This window comes from Thermobia domestica, chromosome 2 (assembly GCF_964235325.1).
Source record: "Thermobia domestica chromosome 2, izTheDome1.hap1.1, whole genome shotgun sequence".
Classification (NCBI taxonomy): domain Eukaryota; kingdom Metazoa; phylum Arthropoda; class Insecta; order Zygentoma; family Lepismatidae; genus Thermobia; species Thermobia domestica.
In genome coordinates, this window is record NC_137455.1 from 8591914 (window position 1) to 8606160 (window position 14247).

General features: G+C 37.2%; 1 protein-coding gene and 1 non-coding gene across 2 annotated transcripts in view; both read left to right on the top strand.

Annotated features, from left to right (window-relative positions):
* The first annotated feature begins 3940 nt into the window (after positions 1–3940).
* TRNAR-CCG (transfer RNA arginine (anticodon CCG)) lies at positions 3941–4012 on the top strand. The gene has a single exon. It is a non-coding gene; the product is annotated as a tRNA-Arg (tRNA).
* A 202-nt stretch (positions 4013–4214) lies between these two features.
* The window catches only part of LOC145678942 (pyroglutamylated RF-amide peptide receptor-like), a 74604-nt gene continuing 64571 nt past the window's right edge, over positions 4215–14247 (top strand). Inside the window, exons 1-2 of the mRNA XM_081749549.1 lie at positions 4215–4309; positions 9113–9255. Coding sequence (XP_081605675.1) covers positions 4215–4309; positions 9113–9255 — 238 coding nt within the window. The remainder of the gene's footprint in view (positions 4310–9112; positions 9256–14247) is intronic.

The window sequence follows — 14247 nt, forward strand, 5'->3', positions numbered from 1 at the left end:
TGCTGTCAGGCCTATTATAGAGTAGATGTACAGATCAAAAGCAGGAGACGTAGGCCTACAGAGTTTTTCTGGACCGAGATGTTGATTGGTATGATAAAGTATTCTGTCAAGCCCAAACCGTGACAAAGAATCAAACAGCGGTTATGCAAAAGATGATCTTCATGAGTATGTTTTGCGAGTCCTACATAATGCATAAACTGTTTCTATTGCCCAGAACCAAGGGCGCCCATGTTGTGGTTTCCAAGGGGGGGACAAGTATAAGCGATGTTTCAAAAATAGTTTCAAATTTTGCTGTAACTAATGTAAAAATCCTATTGAATTTTCGATATTCTGAAGTACAATTTCCTCTAGGGGGCAATCGCCCCACCTTGCCCTCCTGATGGGCGCTCTTGCCCAGGACTGTTACATGTCTCATTTCTACATAATAAATTGAGTATTTTAATGTATTATTGTTATACATATATTATTATATTTACTGTATACTTTGTTCTTTACATTGCAATTACCTTTATTCATTCATTTTCACAGTTTATCACACAACTACTGCGAAACATATACGCGAGAGAAACCTCCAAAGTCGTTCTGTCTTAAAAGGGCCTATGTAAGCTTTTCAAAAAACGTTCATATTTATGTTATAGTGAAACAAACTGTTAGTTTCTTTTGTGTTTTGTAGAAGAAAAAGAATAATTTTATGTTTCTCTTGTAGGGTGCACAAGTACAAAAGTTAAATAATATATTTGAAAAGTTTACACGCGATTTTCTCAGAACATGGTTTCTCCTTATGGTCCCTTCTTACATAGAATTCCTCACTTTATAATTGATGTTAATTTTATTATTGTTTAGATTTTTTAAATATAGATTTAGGTTATTTTCGTACATAAATTGCAGATTCTTTTATTAGTTCTTGGTTTTCAGAGATGAGAATCATGTTCACAGTATCTGGCAATGTATACAAAAAGTGGACAACTTATTGTATCAGTTCTGTTCCATTGTTGTTACAGAGATGATATCACGATTGGTGTTGAAGTCGCTAGTACAGCGTTTCTCAACCGCTCGGTCGCGACATATTGGTGTGTCGCGAATACATGTCAGATCTGCGCGAGATTTTAATTTGATGTTTCCTTATATTTCTGATGTTAATATTTCTATCTCATATTTCTGCTTAAGTGTCATGTTTCTTTTGTGTTCATATGTTTCTATTCAAGAGTCTTGCGTAATTTGCTTGTGGGATTTGTATCTCATAATCATTCCATAGTTTTTTTTAAATGTATTCTATGTAATTTTTTGTGTTTGCTTTGTTTGCAACTAGGAAAAAATCACATGCAGAAATGTCGCGAAAGTTTGAAACGAATTTCGGTGTGCCCCAAAACAAAAAAGGTTGAAAAACGCTGTACTTGTGGATTACCTACAAAACAACCATCTTTTACATTGATTCCTACTCGCGTTAGGTTTGTTTCCTTATCTTTGCTCTCTCCGTGTGGTTTCAAAAGAATAGAAGCAGGAATCTGTGACATAACATAGCGCCCAGTTGCAAATAACTGATTTATACACAATTCACAAAATGCATGAAATTTTGAGTTTATCCATCATACTGTATGTTTCGTATAAAATCGTTTTGTAGTTTTTGATGTCTATACATATTAACGTACCACAAAATCGTAAGTACATAGGATATCTTATACAGTATTGTACCTAAATATTTAGTGAATCTGTCGTTGGTGGATATAGTGTCTGGTTTGATTCCCGGTGAAAGAATCATAATCCTAAGTGTTAATGGTATTGTGATGGTGTTGCGGAGCTATTTGAATTAGGAAATAGCAAACTCCAATCCCGAATAGTAGAAAAATGCCGTTAAGGGTGAATGTGCGCATATTATTACATCATCTAACTTGCTATGCCATTCGTGAAAAATAGGTCAAAGAAGTTTCTTATTTGTTAATAAAGAGTAAATCCACATTTTGAATAAGGATATTCCCTAAATCTTTTCTTTCTTCTCGGTACCCGGTCGAGAATTTCTTTCCAACATCGATCATCACTTCTTCTTGCAGTTGGTCCAACCCACTCCCACTTCATTGCTTTTATTTTCATGATAATTGCTATCTTTCCGATGCATGTGATTCGTTTCCTATCTTCAAGGGTGATTTCTAACATATTTCATGTTCTGTTTTGTCACTCGTGCAAATGGTCTTGTATTATATTTTCGGTGGGAGAGCACAAAAAGTTAGTCTCACAATCATTCACTTTCAATAACCATTTGTCTTGTTTAGGTTAAAGGTCATAATCGTGGAGTGTTAAAGTAAAAATTTCATTTTATTTCATTTTTGAAGGGAAAAATCCTAGATTTCATGTTTCTTTACAGTAGAGCAGCAGATAGAAATACATAGTCACTGAAAGTTAGATTTCTGTCCCCTATATTGATATAAAAAATGCTAACAAAATGCCTTCAGAGAAACTTGGTGTGCAGTACTCCAGATTTCAATCAGAAGGAAATACAAAAATTTCTAACTCTAAAAGAGTTAAGAATAAGCTCCCATTTCAAATGGTTTATTTAATTAAATAAGTTTGAGCTCCTTCGTGGCTAAGCGGTTAGCGTGCGCGCTTTTGGCTTAGGGGACCCGAGTTCGATTCCTAGTGGGAGCTCTTGTGGTTCGGATCCTACGTTAAGCTGTAGATCCACTCTTGTATAGCCTCGCTGCTGAATGGGACGCTAAACTCAAAACAAATCAAATTAATTATATAATTTCGTTTAACTGCGTGCATGAGCACGCAATTTTTCTTCTTATTTTTCCGAAACGCCATACGTTTTGTATACATAAATAGTGTATAAACATACATTGACAGTGATTCTTCATTTTATTTGAAAAAAGAAACTCATATATTAGATAAATATTAGAGAATATACTTAATAAATATACAAATAGAGCTTAAAGAGACTTTCCTCTTCATATTTCCTGAATATCTTTTGGATAAGACTCAAGAACGCCGGGAGAGAGAAATACTTGCGCTTATGTACATACCTTGAATATTGCAATATTTCAAACTCTGTTTGTGCAGACTACAATCCGTTACTGGTATGTAGAGTTGGTTGAATCAAGACTCTAACAATTTGCTAATAATAATTGGAAGGAAGTTGATTCAAACCCCCACTCTATCGCTTCGTCCGGTTATGTCACATATCTATAACCATTGGTGTCATTAGTTTTTGAATAATGGAAGGGACATGCTACATTTCACATGCTTGAGTTTCTTTAACTCAACACCGTGATTTGAGAATTTAATGATCCTAATTTTATAGAAGCAATTTAATGATGTATCGTAGGTCATGTAGTAAGAAAAAAAGTCATTCACATGGATACAAATAGACTATACAGGGAGAACCTAGAGTACAGATTGAGATATTTAACCCCTCTCCCTGAATACTAAAAGAGCATATTTAATATATTGGATTACAATGCGAGAAAAACAGTACTCTAAGGAAAAGATAAAAACATCGTCTCTATGAAATAAAATCATAGGTTTGTCTATACAATTCAGTAGCTCCACCTAACAACGCTGCAAGCGTCAATTTGTGTCACATTGAGATTTTAACAGAACAACGGTACTGTAAAAGAAGTTCCAATTCTATGTAACATCATTTGATGTAAAGGCATAGTTTGAAAGTGAAAAAGTACATTTAAAGCATATATATAATGAGCATAAAGTTTTTTTTTTTTTTTTAATTTCTGTAAGCTTGGATTGTTGTTACTTGCAACGTTGTTCGGCGTAGCCATTTAATTATTTGGTGATACATGTTCCGCTCTTCCCCTTGTAACGAAACCCTCTTAACTTTCTCTTTTCTGGATGACCACCCTGGGAGCAAACATCCATACTTGAAAAGAAAGAAAAAAAAGGAAAAAGTACAAGTCTAACTTTGAACCACAGACCCGACCACCGAGGAGGGGGCGCGGTGGCTCAGTGGTAGAGCGTTCGCCTCCGGTGCTTGGGGTCCCTGGTTCGATCCCAGCTCGCGTCGTGTGGACTTTGTGGTGGACAAACACCGTGCTCGTGGTTTGTCTCGGGATTCTTCTGTTTCCTCCCACTTATTTCATTCCACCATTTCATTCATTTCTCATTATCACCGTCTCCTTTGGCCTAACCGGCACAACCGTGGGACGTAACACTTAAACATTTCATTTTCATTTTTCGACCACCGAGGAAAAAATAATAAAAAAGGTATGGATATGTTTCGCCGGTACTGTATGAAAAGATCACTAAGCGCATCCTCCAGAAAAATTATAATTGTTCTTGGAAAATTCGTAGCATTGACAAAGCGAATAATTTTAATAATAATGTCAGGTACTTATTATAAACAAAAAATTAACAATACAGGAAAAATAGCAATAGGGTATGATTAAATGTGAGCTGCAGTTCCAAAAACGAACAATCAAAAAAAAAAAAGCCTCAATCTGCCATTTAAATATGGCCTGCTGTAAAAGTCTAATTTCTTTTAATTTCGGACAAATTAATTTTTTTGTAAAAAAAAAAAGAAAGAAAGAAAGAAAGAAAAGAAAAGAAAGAAAGAAAGAAAGAATCTACAATTGCTCATTACTCAAAACTGAATTATTGAAGATTATTTAATTACATAGCTTGAATATACTCACAGTTATCTAGAAGATAATTTTACACTACTTTAAAAAATATATTTCTTTGTTGTAAAAAACATATCAATTTGGGGGTCTATTGAACCCCCGAGCGAGTACTGCTGTCACAAAAAATGGCGCGAGTACTTACGGGTTTTAACAAAATGTAATGTATGTACGATACATACCTCATTTTCTGTCCAACCGACGATCGACGTCAGTTGATTCCTGGTTTCCGTTACAGATTCAAAACCAACCAATCACAATCGAGCATATAAATCACGAGGCCTTCGTCATATTACACAACCAGCTAGTACCAGAACGTTCAATAAAATTTCCTAATGCTCGGGTTTAAGACCGGAAAGATAAAGAGGAAACGCAAATGGAAAATATTCAGTGTCGGAAGTCAAGATAGAGGATGGCGCCATCTACTTTCAACTAAATCCACAATATTACCTTTACCTTATATAGCCACATAGGCGCCGACTTGAAGAAAATATTAGGGGGGGCTATACAATGAATAAATATCATAATCATATTCAGTCGTTTTCTATCAACTGCTTCATGAAGACCCCCGATCCCGCAGACTTTGTTTTGCGCATTGATCTTGACTTTTCATATCAGTGCTGCCAAAGTGTTGGTTGAAGTTCAGTGCTGTACTAAACACCGTTTTGAAAACGGCATTTGCTATCGAATAAGAAGGCTGTCCCTAATGTATAATTTAAGGCACGACGAAGTTTACGACAAAAAAACTCTTGCTGCTCTTTGTTAATTCTTCCTCGACTGGATTATATTGGGAGAGCGAGGACCCCACCTTTAAATATTCGGGGGGAGCTAAAAGTGTCCTGCCCCCCAAAGTCGGCGCTTATGTATATCCACATAATATTACTTAATCATTTCTGTGACGATCCATGTCGCCACATCCTCCTCTAGCGACGCTTGTCTAGAACGCAAAGAATTTTGATACGTCGTGACACATATCCATGATTCAGTGAAACACATCTCCATTTCCTATCCACATCATTCAAATCACATATTTATATTGTTTGAAATATTGAGTATAATTAGCATAGACGAGGGTTTAAATAATCAATAATACATCAATAATACTAGACAGCGTGAAGTAAATCGTTGAATCTGATCATGGACGAGCGACAAATGTAAACATCTCTTGTTCTAAACTCAGATGTGAAATCTTTCCGTTTAACGTCCCTCATTTATGAATTTTGGCTAAGGGCGACAATGATTAAGGCAAGTGAATGATCATGGAGAAATCGGTGGAATGAGAAAGTGGGAGGAAAGTGGAGTACCCGAAAAACTCTACGGATGACATGATGTTCTCCACCACAATCTTATTTGGACAGGGATTGAACCAGGGACCTCAAGCACCAGAGCTAAGCTCTCTTCCACTGAGCCTTCGTGCCCCTGTCTAACCTCAGAAACGATATTTGTGTTTCTTAGCTATTAAGGTAATCGCCTCTCAGGTGCCTGAGTTTGGGTAACTAGGCCATCTTGGAAGGTTAAGAGAACAATGGTTTATCAGGTATAAAATTTTGTGATTTAAACTGGCTCTTGATAACAAAACATAACCGACAATGAAATTTGGGTTAGAGGCACGACAGCTTGTTGGTAGAGGGTTCAAAAATTCGATTCACGCTCTCATCCAGGGGCGGATCCAAGGGGGGGACGATCGGGGCAACCCCCCAGGACAGGAAACTTTCTTATTTTATATATAAATAAAACCAATCCCAGAGTTTGGAGCTCTTAAAAGTAGAGATGGCCAGAACCGGTTCCTGGTGGAACCGGTTTTCGGTTCTGAACGGATCCGGTTCTTGAAGATCCGGTTCCGGAACCGGTTCTTCGGATCCAGATCTAGAACCGGATCTTCGGATCCAGGTCTGGAACCGGTTCTGAAAACAGAACCGGTTCCTCGCGGAACCGGTTCCACTGGGACCGAAACTTTGTTACCATCCCTACGCTAAACGCGAGCTGCTGGCAAGCTGTGAACAGTATGCTAGATGAAATGGTGGAAGCGACAGGCAGGCGCCCAGGCGGCGGCAGCTTGTCTCATTTGGCTAAATAAAGCGGGTAACTGGCAAACTCATTGGCTAAACAGGCAAACTGGCCAACTCATTTTGCTAAACACCCACTGGTGGACCAAAATTTTTTTCTGGGGGCACAAGCGGGTCTCGGCGGGGAAGGCACAAGTGCATGGTCCTCTTTGCATTATTTTTAAAGGTGAACTTTCTGCTTCCATTACGGGTCTTTGGGGGCTTTCAGATCCAGGTCTGGAACCGGTTCCTAAGATCCGGTTCTGGAACCGGGTTTTCAAATCCAGATCTGGAACCGGTTCCTAAGATCCGGTTCTGGAACCGGGTTTTCAGATCCAGATCTGGAACCGGTTCTTAAGATCTGGTTCTGGAACCGGGTTTTCGGATCCAGGTCTGGAACCGGTTCCTAAGATCCGGTTCTAGAACCGGTTTTTCGGATCCAGGTCCGGAACCGGTTCCAGAACCGGTTCTGAAAATTGGATTTCCGAGAACCGGTTCCTCGCGGAACCGGTTCCGCCGGAACCGGAACTTTGTGGCCATCCCTACTTAAAAGTAGCTCTAAGTAGCAGTATTACAACCCACCGCCCCTCCAGAAGTCCGTCCCGGATCCGCCCCTGCTCTCACCAAGTACGCTTTGTGGAGAACAAATACAACGTGACTGGATTTTCTCAAGGTTCTCAGGGTTTCTTCACGCTTTCTTCATTCTCACACTCTTCATTATCATAAACGCCGTCTTCTTTAACCCGTATAAGGCAAGTGTGCGGAAGCATAAGCGTGGGACGTTAAACTACGTAGAAAATAGAAAACATTTTTACAAGTTTCTGATTTGAAAATATCTGAATTCTTTTTCTTTTTTTAAGTTACACTGTTCCGAAACTTTGCAGTTCATCCCCTGGACTGTTATGCAACCATTACCACTCTAAATGTGTGGTTTCTTATAACCATTTTACCTCATCATAACTAACCCAGCTTCTATTGACGCGCATCATAGTGTGCCTCCAAAGATTGTCCTCAGATTCTAGAGAATTAGGAAAGTTTTATTCTTTCGAACAAACAAAGAATCAAAATAGGTGACCTACATCGAAGTATTGCGTGAACATACTCAGAGTACCCACAACATATAAATGGGTTGAACTGAAAATCTCTGGTATTTTCCTGAAGCATTCTACTTATTGCTCTCTTACATGTTAATAATCTGAAAAGCATACATTTGTATCATAATCAATAAAGCATTGAAAATTAAACCATTATTTCAGTGTGCGCGGCAGCCGAATTGAGGTTTGACCTCCAGCGCTGCTCTTAAATATATCAATCCACTTGCAGTGATGTTGCCAACTCTGTGTTGTGGAAAATCAATTTGACAGACATGTTGTATGTTATTAGAGGTAGGAATACGTAGTCAATACTTATCAATATTCACTCAATGAAAGCAAATTTCAACGAGGTTTGACTACTGTAGTTGGTGCCATGCCATGGAAAATCACCGCCCGGGAAGAGAATATACGACGGCGACCCCATAAACTCTGCTTTTCCATGATTTTAAACACTTTTTATTACTTTTCCTTCCGTTTTATATATGTGTACATGCATTTTCCTCCCGAATTTTGCGCCCCCTTACTTTGGAGCCCTGGCCGTCACCCCGCTTGCTCCCTTCCGTCACGGCACGGCATGATTGTAGCGCGACCTCATTATTTCATGTCGAACGTTAACTTGGCTACCATACGTAATATAAAACATCTATTCCTTTTCTCAAGGGATAATTTTAAAATCGAGTCAGGGCGGAAGATATACTGTAATCTTTTTGAGAAATCTCTTGAAGTCTTCTTTACGAGATCTGAATTAAATCATACGAAAGCATATAATTTTCATGTCTTTAGATGTTTTATATCAAATACTGTAAAGAACTTATGCTGCCATGTTGAATGAAGAATTTCATAGAGTAATGCAACCGCCAGGCAAACATTATTTTAGAGACACAACAATCATTGTGACTTCTTTTTCAGTCGTTTTCTCATTATTTGTTCGGTCGTGATAACTTGACGTTGGAGAAATTTGCACCTTCTCGTAAAAAAAATAAGAATATACAGGGTGGCCAAAAAGTAGGTATACACTCCTGCATTGATCAAGTATAACATTCTACTTTGTGGGTTTATTTGCTTCGGCTCTTTCGAGCTTAAGATATAAGTAAAAACGCATTAATAACAAATAATAAAGAAACTAAGCCTAACTGATGGATAACAATAAGAAATTATATAAAATGCAATGAGCTGATCAATACGGTACTGTATACCTACTTTTGGGCCACCCAAACTATACGATATTGTAGTTTATGTTTGTAAATTCTGGAGTAAACATGTATAGATGATTAAGCTTTGCTTATTTACTTGTAAGGTTATAAGAACCGAAGCATTACACTGAATGTAGGGTTTATGGTCTTTCCAGTGTCACCAACTACTTTCTTGTGAACCTGTCAGTGGCTGACCTTCTAGTGACCTTCATTTGCATGCCGGTTGCAGCAGGACAGGCGGTGCACCAGCTCTGGTTCTACGGAGAAGTTATGTGCAAGTTAACCATGTATTTGCAAGGTAAGAAAATCACCTTAATTATTAGTATATGCACTAGAGTTGTTTTTTCTGTTCTCATACAGTTTTACGTCTACCGTTCACTGGCGACAAAACAGTTGCGCAACTATCTCGTCGCTATCACCTACAGTCAACAACTTCACGAAGACAAAACAGTTTTATTGTCACAACCTCGCTCACTGGCGACGGCAACATAAAAGGTGCCACGCATTTTATACCACAATTTGGCGGGGTAGGACACAGTAAGATGGACCTCAAAGAATATGCTATTGCTTGTGTGCTTGTGTGCATTTCAATGATGTATTAAATAGATTAATTTTACTGCATTTTTCTTACTTCGTAGACTTATAAACTTTGCTGTTAGGAAGATTTAATAAAATTTATTCAACTTCATGTTAAAAATGAGCTTTTATTTATTTAAAATCTCATCTAGTTTTATTTATTTATTTATTTTTTTCATTGGCGTAACCGGAAAATTTTGTTTCGGAGTGGTGCATGACCCCATAGTTATGAATATTGTAAGATCCTTTTAAAACACGTTGTTTAATAATGTTTGTATCACCTTCTGATGTGAGTCCCCTTTCCTTGCCTTCATTATTATCTCTTCAAACTCTTTGGTTCTCTTTCTCTGTCTTCTCCTTTGATTCTGTGGTCTATCAGATGGGATTCCTTCCATATTGGTCTTGATTATTGAGTTTTTATTCCCGTTTTCCTTCTATATTTTCAAAAACACAAGTTCTATCTGTTTTAACCGACGCTCCCATATAACGTAGATCAGTGAAAATTTGTAAGATCAGAAATCTGTTTTAAATTATACACTATATTCCCTGTACTTAGTTGCTACTAAATAGCTACCCAGTGAAGTAACTAAGAGGCGGCCAACGGGGATTGTGCCCCGGGCGCCGGATTGGGAGGGGGCGCAAAACTGGGAAAAAAGCAAGGCAAGAAGTTTTACCAAATTAAAGGTCATAAAAAAATACCTCAGGAACTTAAAAGGACAACCACGACTTTCCAACCTTAGGATCATATCTATAGAACGTAAGTTAGCTTCAAAGTTATCTTTTGAGAACATTGTAAAAATCTTTGCAGCCAAAAGAGCCCGCAAAGTTAAATTTTAGTTCCAGCTTCTTGTGTTTTCATTTAACTTACACTGATTTAAGAGATTTGTAAAATGTCCGAGTATAATACTCGAGACAACAGCTTGACTTTTTGTCATAATTAAATATTCTATCCTAAAGCAACAGACTGTTGAATCATTGTACACATATGCACATCCCGATATAATTCCAAACACAATGTGATTTACAGTTATTATGATGAGACTATAAGAACATGTCAACCATGTTACTCTAAGATTATTTGGCATTCAAATACTAATTAGTTTGGTGTTTTATCTTGTACTAAAAATTAAATTATGATCTGTAATTTTGAAATCAAGTTTTACCACCTGAAGAAAAATGGAATAGGAGAAATACTGTGTGATGCCAATCTCAGGGGTGGTCGGGGAACGTTTTGGTTTGGTTGGTCAGGGGGAGGGCGGTAAGGGGAGTTCTTGCCTTAGGTAACAAATAGTCGAGTTGCATCGCTGGAGTATCTACAAATCTATTCTACTTATGAAAATTCATCCGTTTCTATTACGGTTTTACACACAATTTACTATTACTAGTGCAATTCTATGCGAAAGCGAGAATATTCGTGAACGTAACTAGCTCGTTCTCAATTTACTCTGACAACTTATAGAAACATAAATAAATTTACTTACAACACCAAACTGTTATCTAATATTATAACATGTTTAAAAATCACTCGTGTGTTAATATTTGTTCATTTTTATACTTAAATTGTAAAAACTTTTCAATTATATTTTATAATAAATCACTGCTGTTTACTAGTTTTGGAGCTTAATTACACAAGTGTTTTCTAGAAAAGAGACGCAAACACACACATATTTTTATAACAAGACATTTTTAATTAATAAAATAAACAGTACTATGTAAACATGGCCACGTTGGAGACCTATAACAATCTTCTAACTCCTTTTTAACGTTTTTGCCCGGTGCATCTTTATATAAAACTCAAAGTAGCTGTAAATGTCTCCTGCTACCAGGTTTAATACAGAAATTAAGGAGTTGGAAGCTGTTCTTGCGATCCTGAATCTACATAAAAGGAACATCTTCCGCTATATACGAGGAAGGGTCAGAAACTAAGGTTACAACGCCGATATTTCTGGAGTTCTGTCTATTATAGAGAAATGAGGAGTGCGTGGTCATTTTAATACATGGAGTTGGCAACTGTGCAGAGTCTCAGGCACCCGCCAATAACGACACTAGTTGTAGATAAACATAAATGACGACTCGTTTCGAAAACTGGTCTTAAGAAGAAGCCCGCTCAGTTATCCTATTTCTGTGGGTGAAAAATGTAACCGCAGCTGAAATTCCCCAGCAGCTTGTAGTGATACACAGAGAGACTGTAATGTCTCTTCAGTATGTTGCAGAATGCAGAGTTTGCGGCTGGTAGAGAAAAGGTCACCAGAAGACCACCACACTGTTGAAGCAGTTTCGCTGGTACAGCTTTGAACGTTCTCCCTACAGTCCGGACCTCGCTCCAATTGACTTTCACCTACTCCCGCACTTTAAGAAGCATCTAGGAGGGCGTCGCTTCGCTTCTGACGAGGAGATTAAACACTTAGTGACAATATAGTTGAACACGCAAGTACAAGATTTTTACCAGGATTGAATCGTCAAACTCATTCCATGGTGCGACAAGTGCCTCGACCGATATGGAGACTATGTCCAAAAATAAGCGAATATATGCACTATCTGTTGGCTGTATTGGTTGTATGAAGTAATACATACAAGTTTCACTATCTGTTGGCTGTATTAGTTGTATAAAGTAATATATACAGGTTTCACTATCTGTCAGCTGTATTGGTTGTATGAAGTAATATATACAAGTTTCACTATCTGTTGGCTGTATTGGTTGTACACAGTAATATATACAGGTTTCACTATATGTTGGCTGTATTGGTTGTATGAAGTAATATATACAGGTTTCACTATCTGTTGGCTGTATTGGTTGTATGAAGTAATATATACAGGTTTCACTATATGTTGGCTGTATTGGTTGTATGAAGTAATATATACAGGTTTCACTATCTGTCAGCTGTATTGGTTGTATAAAGTAATATATATACATGTTTCACTATCTATTGGCTGTATTGGTTGAATGAAGTAATATATACATGTTTCACTATCTGTTGGCTGTATTGGTTGTATGAAGTAATATATACAGGTTTCACAATCTGTTGGCTGTATTGGTTGTATGAAGTAATATATACAGGTTTCACTATCTGTTGGCTGTATTGGTTGTATGAAGTAATATATATATACATGTTTCACTATCTATTGGCTGTATTGGTTGAATGAAGTAATATATACATGTTTCACTATCTGTTGGCTGCATTGGTTGTATGAAGTAATATATACAGGTTTCACTGCAGGCTTTGTAAACTTACTTTCTGATCATTCCTCGCATATTCACGCGTATTATCATTTCTAGACTTCCAAATTATGCAATGCATAAGTATGCGAAGTATTATATAGCGGATATGTCCGTTCGTCTATCTGTCGCAAGGTACCAAGTAAAAATGGTAGGAGATGTCGAGAATCGATGTTTTTAATTGATTCAGCGGCCTCAAAATAGACTTGTCCTCATAGCTTGACCGCCTGTTCTAAGCAGAGCTAGTTTGAATCTACCATTTCTAGTTTTCAATGTTTATCAGCCTAGAACGAAAACAAAACAAATACGGACAAGTCGTTATCTGCAATCGGGGCCAAACACATCTTGAAAAAGCTACCATCTTCAAATGCATCTCTCTACTAAAAGTGGAAGTAGTACAAATGTATTTGTATTTCCAATTTCAACGTTAGTTTTATGAGCCATTAATTTGTTATCTTGGCAGGGACTCCAAAAATTTTATAGGTAAAACTAATTAATTATTTTCTGCTTTTAAGCCCATAATAATAATAATAATAATAATAATAATAATAATAATAATTATTATTATTATTATTATTATTATTATTATAGTCGGGGACGCGGTGGCTCAGTGGTAGAGCGTTCACCTCCGGTGCTTGGAGTCCCTTGTTCGATCCCAGCTCGCGTCGTGTGGACTTTGTGGTGGACAAACACCGTGCTCGTGGGTTTTCTCGGGGTTCTCCCGTTTCCTCCCACTTTCTTCATTCCACCATTTCATTCATTTCTCATTATCACCGTCCCCTTTAGCCTAACCGGCATAACCGTGGGACGTAAAACTTAAAGATTTCATTTCATTTTATTATTATTATTATTATTATTATTATTATTATTATTATTATTATTATTATTATTATTATTATTATTATTATTAATATTTTCTGCTTTTCAGCGCTTTTGTTGAAGTTCACTAGAACTCGTATATATATTTTAAAAGCTTTTATTGGTTTCGTCACTTCCTTTAATCCTATTCAAACCCTGAGTTGATAAATCTACTATTTACGGATTTATCGGCAACCGCCATAGAGCAAGAACAATCATAGATAGCGAAAATAAGTTTTCTTTATATGGATATAGTGATCAAGCTAAAACCATGAGTGGTAATAGATTTCTACAAATATCAATTGAACTGAGGTTTAAGGAGATGAGATCTACTCTTGAAACACTGATTTCTTATCAAGAAACAATTTCTTCCTGTCTCTGACCAGTTTTGCTGTAATATATGTCTGCAGATATCATCTCCTATGCTTACGCAAAGAAAAGTTTGGAAACACAAAACTTGGCTCTGTACTATTTTAATTTCCTCCACGGCGTACCCATATAATAAAGGGAACAAAGAAACAGCCTATTTCTTCCAGTCCATGGAACAAGAACTCGAACGTCTCCGATGTGAAAGTTAGGAAGAGTTCAAAATGAGACGATATTTTCAAAGAACAATTCTAGCACGACAGCACGCTACAA